At 47.5% G+C, this 9308-nt stretch overlaps 1 protein-coding gene across 1 annotated transcript in view; it reads left to right on the top strand.

The window, feature by feature from the left end:
• Nucleotides 1-4597: 4597 nt before the first annotated feature.
• Nucleotides 4598-9308, top strand: part of LOC122478235 (DLA class I histocompatibility antigen, A9/A9 alpha chain-like) — a 112173-nt gene continuing 107462 nt past the window's right edge. Inside the window, exon 1 of the mRNA XM_043571797.1 lies at nt 4598-4679. Coding sequence (XP_043427732.1) covers nt 4613-4679 — 67 coding nt within the window. The 5' untranslated portion in view covers nt 4598-4612. The remainder of the gene's footprint in view (nt 4680-9308) is intronic.

Raw genomic sequence — 9308 nt, 5'->3', positions numbered from 1 at the left:
AGTGATTGCTCAGTAACCAGCACAGGGAGATGTTTGGTATTTGGTGGGTCGTACGGTGCCTTGTTTTTGTCTCTAATTAGACAAAGTAATATCATGGTTTCACAGTCTCCTTGTGTGCTGTCGATGTTCCGTGAGATGACTGGCTCATGTCCCACAGGAATAGTATGGCCCGTGGTGGCATCAGTCAGCTTCTCACCACACTGAGGCCCAGCTGTCAGTGTCAGACCAGTTCCCGATGTGGGGGCTGCTGTTTCTTCTGTCTTCAACTGCATATTTTAAAACACCTACAACCTATCAATAATAATTATAGAATCGGTGTTTTGGGGAGCCTGGGTGGCTCAGTCGGTTAAGGGTCGGACTCCTGATCTCATGGTTTGTGAGATGGAGCCCCGTGTCAGGCTCTGTGCTGACAGTGTGGATTCTCTCTCCCTCTCTCTCTGCCCCTCCACCATCCATGCTCACTCTCTCCTTCTCTCTCAAAGTGAATAAACAAACTTAAAAAATATACTTAAGAAAAAATTTATCCAATTGAGGGAAATTTTTCAAAGAATGTAAAAACTACCACAATATCCATGACCTATTAAGAAAATTGGTATTTTTACAGTTTATTCTTTCTAATTAATTTCTTTGAAAAAAATTTAAATTTGAATATATTCGACGCAAGATTACATTAGTTTCAGGTGTACAACACAGTGACTCACTTTGTGTCTATACCATGCCCAGCTCACCACAGTGTAGATACCATCTGTCACCACATAATGATGTTACACTGTCACTGACGATATTCCCTGTGCTGTACCTTTTATTCTTATGACCTTTTCCTTCCAGAGGTGGAGCCTGTGTTCCCACTCCCCTCATCCGGGTGCTCATCCTCCCAACCCCCTTCCCTCTGGCAATCATCAGTTTATTCTCTGTATTTATAGGTCAGATTCTGCTGTTTGTTTCTTTATTCATTTGTTTTGTTTTGTAAATTCCACATATGAATGAGATCATACGGTCCTTGTCTTTCTCAGTCTTAGCAGACACACTGCCTTGTTTGTCCATCCATGTTGTCACAAGTGGCAAGATCTCATCCTTTTTGTGGCTGCATAATATTCTATCATGTGTGTTTGTATATGTGTGTATATACCACACATCTTCCTTATCCATATGTCTATGGGTGGACACAGGTTGTATCAGTGTGACTTTTACAAGAACCTCACACACTGAACATCATCTGGGATGAGGGTGCCTCTCGTGTCCGGGGACCTGTCCAGGTGCTGGAGCTGAATGAGACCCTAGGGAGGGCCGGGCTGAGGAGGAGAAAGGCAGCTAGGTCTTCTCTCCTTAGTCCTGTGGCTGCACGTGGCGTGGAAGGTAAGGGGACATCCCCCACTGCTCTGCTCTCAGGTGGATACTGACTGAGAAGCCTGAGTGGGGTCTGGCCTATAAGTCAGGTAGACATGTCTGAGCAGAAGCCTGGGTGTCAGTGGGGAGAGGAAGAAGCTTCCGACCAGCCATGGACTCCACAGGGGTCAGCCTCAGGGGTGAGGCAGGATTGCAGGAGAGGAGAGCTCAGGAGCCGGTGCCATTGCTGAGGTGTCTGTGTCCCTGTGCACCGCATCCTCTAACCCCTTGATGGTGATCCAGGGAAAACCGAAAAGTAGAAACACACTTTTTGGACACCTTATTTATAAAATTCAAAACTCAGTTAAACAAAAATCATTTCTGATTTGGAAATAGCATCTCAGTGTCTATATGGTAGTCTACAGTGTAGATGTGCACACTGGGTTATAGGACTAAGATGACAACTTCCCTAAAACTCCTGCCAGAAAATATAAAAAGGGTCCTTGTGGCGGAGGCACAACCTGGTCCCCAGAACTCTCTCTCCGAAGGCATATGACCCAGCTGACACCTGGTGTGAGTGCATCCTGTGCCACAAGTGTTAAGAGTGAACACACACACTTCATTTAACACCCATCCTCCCCCGGGGATTGCACAAATACATTTGTGGGTATTTTCCTCTACTGGGCAGGGATCACAGCAGGAAAGGTTGTCTGAGAATTGGCTGCCTAATATCACTGGGGATGATAGGGCCCTGAAGAGATACATACCAGTAGAGGGAGTGCCATGACAGGCATATTGCATGAAGAACCTCCAATAAGTAGCTCCTGGTTACTCAGCTTTCCCTCAGCTGTTCAATCAAACACTAATGTAGGTGCTGCTGGGCAGGGACCTTGAAGATACAAGCAAGGTCTTGTATCAGTTGACCTTAAGTAAGGGAGATTACCTTAGGTTGGACGGCCCTAATCAGGTGAGTTTTTAAAAGGACTTGGTTCTTCCTGAGCAAAAGGATTCGAAGTGTGAGAGGGATTCAATGTGAATGGGTTCCCTATTGTTGGCGCTGAAAATGGAGAGGCACAATGGCCAACAATCCTTGTGGGCACTAGGGACCATTCCCGCTGGCAAGGAAATGGGGACTTCAGCCTTATAACTGTAAGAAACAGAATTCTGCCACTAGCTCTGTATGAACTTGAAGGAGCAATCCACCGAAAGATGACAACACAGCTTTGTGAAATCATGAACAGAGAAGCCATCTACATCATGTCTAGATTTCTGACTAAAAAACTGTAGGGAAATGAATGTGTGTTGGGGCACCTGGGTGGCTCAGTCAGTTAAGCGTCTGACTCTTGATTTCAGGTCAGGTCATAATCTCAACAGCTTGTGAGTTCGAGCCCCTCTTTAGGCTCTGCATTCATAGTGCAGAGCCTGCTTGGGATTTTCTCTCCCCCTCTCTCTGCCCCTCCCACCCTCTCAAAATAAATAAATGTTTAAAAAAATTAATGAGTGTCCTTTAGAGCCACTAAGTGGTGGTAATTAGCTCTGCAGTAATAGAAAATGAATATACAAGCTCACTATGCCGCAAATCAGCTCATTGCACTTTTTCCACTGAAATGAATGTGAACTACCATGCACACTAGTTGCATGAAACCAAACCTTTCCTGACTTTTCGGTGTATACCATTTAGTGGTTTTTATGTGATGCAATGAAGTTCTAATACAGTCATATCTCATTCATGTATTCAACAATTAATTTAGAGCCTACTAGGCTTTCTATCCTGGGGATACAGGTGTCACCAAATTAGCTCAAAGCCCCTGTGCTCATGAGCCTTACATTCTAGAGGCTTCCCTAGAGTGAGACGGAGCCACTGGAGCATTTTCAGTGAACACATGATGTGACCCGACTCACATACCAGGATCACTGACCCTGTGGGGAGAAGAGCCCCAGGTGGCAAGTGATGCGGGGCACCAGGGCCACAATCCAGCAGGGAGAGGGTGGTGGAGACTAAGGGGAGGAGAGGGCCTGAGGCATGAGAGAGACGGAGGGATGGGCTGCAGACACAAGGTGAGAAAAAGGAGAGGTAAGGAATTCTAAGCAGTGGAATTCTCAGATTTAAATATGTTGTTATACAGAGTTTTAATAAGTATCTACAGGGCGTAGCAAGATATTCTTTGCATCTACTATTTACTATACTCTGGGGCTGCCTGCAAACCCATTGCCTCCTTATGATAATCAGGGTAAAGAAAATAATACCAAGTGCCCCAATAATATGCACATCACTTAGGTATTCAAACACAGGAAATGCATGGATGTTGGTGAAGGTCGTTTGACTGCACTGAACACTTGCAACTTGGAGGCGATTAAAGCTTGTCCACTCTTCCAGCGGAAATATACATAACAATTGTGCATCCATGGACTGAGGAAATGTCCAGGGCTCACACAGAGAATCTTGGGGCTATGGAATGAAAGTCATGTTAAAACACAGGAGTCACTGATATATTGTTTGGGAAAACATAGGAGCTTTGTGAGTCTGACTGCTGTGCTGGATGGTCACTTTTCTGTCGGCAGGGGCCAAACTCACTTTTACAGATTAGATTCCTGATGATCGGGGGTTACCAACATTGTGCGACCAGTAGAGTTAATCAACAAGAAGGAAATTGGCCTCAATGGGAATCTCTGGCCGGTGCATCAGGCACAGCTTCTCCAGGTGTAAAGAGAAAACCCCTGTCCCTCCCTCTCTGTTAGCAGGGGTAGCTCGCTCTCTGTTATTGAGTGCCTTGGAGGTGAGTTTCCTTCTAGAAGAGTCCAGAGGGAGAGAGTTGAGGGGTGGGAGGTAAAAGTCCAGTTCAGTGAATATTCTGCGAAGGACTATGGAGCAAAAGGGGGCTGAGCCCAGCCTGTGGGTCTCTCCCTGGTTTCCTCAGACAGCCCCTGGGTCAGGACTCAGGAAGACAGGATGACAAAGTCACCTGACCACCGTGCAGGAGGAGAGGGGTCAGAGCAAAGTCTCAGAACCCCGGGGAGGGCCTGGCTCTCCGTGTCCCCTCACAAGGGCGGTGTCTGGCTCAGGGAAGCCCAGGGTTGGGAGTCCTAGTCTCCCCTGGTTTTACTTGCTCTCACAGCCTGGGTAACGTCCTCCTGTCTGGATACTGATGACGCGACATCTCTTCGCACTTCCATTGGGTTTCGGCTTTCTGAAGAAGCCAATCAGCGGCACCGTGGTTCTGGGTTATAAAGTCCTTACAACATCACCAAGGACTCCTCTATGCCTCAGACCCGCAGTGTCTGGGTCATGCATGGGTCTTCGCACCCTCTCCCGGCTGCTGTCCCGGCCCTGGCCGTGACCCAGACCTGGGCGGGTGAGTGAGGAGTTGGGAGGAACGTGCCTCTGCGGGTCAAGAGCAAACGGACAGCCCAGGGGGACACGGGACCCCAGGAAGACGGGCTTGACTACGCCCTCACTCGGGGAAAGTATCTGTCCGCTGTCCTCGCCCCAGACCTGCACCTGCCCCAGGCCCCGCCCCGGCCTGTCCTTCCTTGTGCTTCCCCGACTCCGCCCTGCTCTCCCTGACTAGGGTACACCTCCCCCTGCTCTCTAGGTCCCTTCCACCTGGGACCTGGACCCTGGGCGGGAGGAAGGTCTGACGGGGTCCATCACCTCAGGCTTCCACTCCCTGAGGTCTTTCCTCCCGGCCCTGTCCAGGCCCGACCGCTGGGAGCCCAGATCCGTCCTACCCCTGCCCCACACTGCCCTGTCTTCTCCCTCATGTGCCCTCCTGTTCCTGCAGAGGGGGCACGGGCCTCTCTGTCCCTGTCTGTGCCTCGTGTCCCACGGAGCTACAGCTCTTACTCCCTCGTTGAAGGTAAAACATTAGATGCAGGTATGTTTTCTTCTGTGCTTGCCTTGTGGGGTTGATGGATTAATTAAAAAAGAATACTCCTTAAGTTTGAGAGAGTAAATCAATAGAAACCCTGAGAACCGTCCAGAGTCAGCATGTTTGCCTTACTTCCTCTGGGGCTTGGGGACAGGAGAGGCTGTGAGGAGCCAGCATGGTTGGGATTGTGCCCAGTAGGTGCTCAGTGCATCCTGGGCTTTAATATGGTCACTCCTCAGCTGCATCATCAGTGCTGCTCCCTTGTCCTTGTCCCTTCAGTGGAACCCTGTCCCATCAGGCTCTGAATCATAGGGACTCTGATCTCTCCTGTGTCCAGGACCTTGTGCAGCAAGGCCTTCCTGTGACCAGGAGAGCCTAGGTTCAAGCCTGGGTCAGGACTCAGCCCCTAAGTTTTGCTTGTTTCAGTTTGTTTCTATGTTTCTATGGAGACTTAGGCTTGTCCTTATTCTTGTAGGATGATGGTCCCATTTTTCTCCTGTGTCCCCCAGTCTGGGGCAGCCTCAGGGGTCCCTGGGCCTTTCGTTGTCCCCACAGGCCCAGTGAGCCCCAGCACACAGGAGTCTCTGTGGATTTGCAGGATGAATTTTCAGACTCATCCATCCCTTCTCCTCTTTCTAGCGCTGTTCTGGATCATTCTTTCCATCTTTCCCCCATCTTTTTAAAAAAGCAGATTCTGTTTTTAACAGTCTCTTATGCTTTGGCTCTCTCCCATTCTAACCTCTTTTTTTTTTTTCCCTTCCCCTCCCCCATGGGTTCCTGTTAAGTTTCTCAGGATCCACATAAGAGTGAAACCATATGGTATCTGTCTTTCTCTGTATGGCTTATTTCACTTAGCATCACACTCTCCAGTTCCATCCATGTTGCTACAAAAGGCCATATTTCATTTTTTATCATTGCCACGTAATATTCCATTGTGTATATAAACCACAATTTCTTTATCCATTCATCAGTTGATGGACATTTAGGCTCTTTCCATAATTTGGCTATTGTTGAGAGTGCTGCTATGAACATTGGGGTACAAGTGGCCCTATGCATCAGTGCTCCTGTATCCCTTGGATAAATTCCTAGCAGTGCTATTGCTGGGTCATAGGGTAGGTCTATTTTTAATTTTCTGAGGAACCTCCACACTGCTTTCCAGAGCGGCTACACCAATTTGCATTCCCACCAACAGTGCAAGAGGGTTCCCGTTTCTCCACATCCTCTCCAGCATCTATAGTCTCCTGATTTGTTCATTTTGGCCACTCTGACTGGCGTGAGGTGATACCTGAGTGTGGTTTTGATTTGTATTTCCCTGATAAGGAGTGTGTTTTTGATTTGTATTTCCCTGATAAGGAACATCTTTTCATGTGAGAACAAACTGAGGGTTGATGCGGGGTGGGAGGGAGGAGAGGATGGGTGATGGGTATTGAGGAGGGCACCTTTTGGGATGAGCACTGGGTGTTGTATGGAAACCAATTTGTCAATAAATTTCAGAAAAAAAAAAGCAGATTCTGTATCTTGACACAGCCCCAAAGGCAAGGGAATTAAAAGCAAAAATGAACTATTGGGACCTCATGAAGATAAAAAGCTTCTGCACTGCAAAGGAAACAATCAACAAAACTAAAAGGCAACCAATGGAATGGGAAAAGATATTCGCAAATGACATATCGGACAAAAGGCTAGTATCCAAAATCTATAAAGAGCTCACCAAACTCCACACCCGAAAAACAAATAATCTGGTGAAGAAATGGGCAGAAAACATGAATAGACACTTCTCTAAAGAAGACATCCAGATGGCCAACAGGCACATGAAAAGATACTCAACGTCGCTCCTCATCAGGGAAATACAATCAAAACCACACTCAGATATCACCTCACGCCAGTCAGAGTGGCCAAAATGAACAAATCAGTAGACTATAGATGCTGGAGAGGATGTGGAGAAACAGGACCCCTCTTGCACTGTTGGTGGGAATGCAAATTAGTGCAGCCACTCTGGAAAACAGTTTGGAGGTTCCTCAAAAAATTAAAAATAGACCTACCCTATGACCCAGCAATAGCACTGCTAGGAATTTACCCAAGGGATACAGGAGTGCTGATGCATAGGGGCACTTGTACCCCAATGTTTATAGCAGCACTTTCAACAATAGCCAAATTATGGAAAGAGCCTAAATGTCCATCAACTGATGAATAGATAAAGAAATTGTGGTTTATATACACAATGGAGTACTACGTGGCAATGAGAAAGAATGAAATATGGCCTTTTGTAGCAACGTGGATGGAACTGGAGAGTGTTATGCTAAGTGAAGTAAGTCATACAGAGAAAGATACCATATGGTTTCACTCTTATGTGGATCCTGAGAAACTTAACAGAAGACCATGGGGGAGGGGAAGGAAAAAAAAAGGCTAGAAAAGGAGGGAGCCAAAGCATAAGAAACTCTTAAAAACTGAGAACAAACTGAGGGTTGATGGGGGGTGGGAGGGAAGGGAGAGTGGGCGAGGAGTTTCGAGGAGGGCACCTGTTGGGATGAGCACTGGGTGTTGTATGGAAACCAATTTGACAACAAATTTCATATTAAAAAAAAAAGCAGATTCTGAAAAAAAGCAGATTCTGGAGTGAGAGACAGGATCTGATAGTTTCTCATCCTTATTAAATTTCAGTTAGTTTTTGTCTTCTCTGCTCACCTGCTGACCCCCTGCCCTTAGCTCTAGAGCTCCTGGTCCTGGTTCCAACCCTTATTCCTAGAGGGAAAGCAGTGTCTAATCTTCATTCACATTTGTCTTCAATATATGACCTTTGGGCCTAGGTACACCTTTTGTGAAGGAGAACTGTCATTGTATCCTGTGCTGTGCAGGAGGGACGGTGTGGGATGGAGGAGGTGAGGTGTAGGGGGGAGACCAGCACTGGTGAGGAAAGTGGTGGCTTCCATGAACAGGTGTGGCCTGCGACTGATCTGGAAGGGACAGGCGCTCTATGCTGATCGTTTATCCAACTGATAATTGAGCGTCAGATACAGGAACACTGTTGTAGCGTCTAGGACACTTCAGTGATGTAAAAACAGGCAGAATTTTCCAGCCTCATGGGGATATGTTCTGGTAGTAAGGGACAGACGATGTGCTAGTAAATAAGGGAAGTGTGTGTGTGTGTTAGAAGTTGGGAAGGGCTTTGAAGGAAGCTGGCCCAGATAGTTACCTGTGCTGGGACAGGGAAGGTGGCTCCTTTAGTACCAGAGGGAGCCTCACTGGGAAGGTGACCTCTGAGAGATGTGCAGGACACAAGGAGTTGTTGAAGAGCATGTCTCAGGGAGTTCTTTCCAGGCAGGGGAACCTCCAGGCACATGCACTAGGGCAGGAGCATGTCCTTGTTCAAGGAAGAGTGAGAGGCCTCTGTGGCTGGAGCAGAGAGCATGTGAAATGCGGTCAGATGTCTAGACCTTAGGATTAGAAAGGTTTTGAGTTTTCTCTGAGTGACATGTGGAGCCACCAGATGGTTTAGAACAGATGGTCCACCTGGTACTACTTCTCTTTCGAAGCATCTGTTTGCTGCTGTGCAGAATCGAGAGGTGCAGGGCGAGAAACCAGTAGGGAAACTGAGGGAAACTAGTGCAGTGTCCAGGAGGGGGATGTCGGCTGGAGCTCTGGGGTGTGAGGAGGGAGAGTAATAGGAAGTGACTGTGTTCTGGATGTATTTAAAGATGGACCTTGCAGCATTTCCTAATGCATTAATTCTGGAGTATGAGAAGGAGGGCATCCAATATTTCAGACTGCAAGTAGAAATGTGGGGTGCCTTCCGTGGAAACCAGGAAGACTCTGGGAGTAGGACATTTGCGGAAGTGGCACCACAGGCACCCAATTTAGGAATGTGGAATCAGAGGTGTCTAGTAGAAATGAAAGTGAAGTTGGCAGCTGGATATAGAGTGCAGGGTGGGAGAAATAGGTTGAAGAAATAGATGTGGGAGGTGACACCATATAAATGATGTTTAGAGCCTTCAGCACAGATGAGGTCACTAAGGGGATGATGGCCATAGAAGAGAGAGGAACAGGACCAAACCCTGGACTCCGCAGCGCTAAGCAAGCTGATCAGAGCAAACCTAGAGCACGCTGCACAGTTCTGGT

The sequence above is a fragment of the Prionailurus bengalensis genome (assembly GCF_016509475.1).
Source record: "Prionailurus bengalensis isolate Pbe53 chromosome B2 unlocalized genomic scaffold, Fcat_Pben_1.1_paternal_pri B2_random_Un_scaffold_46, whole genome shotgun sequence".
NCBI classification, from domain to species: Eukaryota; Metazoa; Chordata; class Mammalia; order Carnivora; family Felidae; genus Prionailurus; species Prionailurus bengalensis.
The sequence above is the reverse complement of the archived record's forward strand: the minus strand, read 5'-3'. Positions and strand labels throughout refer to the sequence as shown.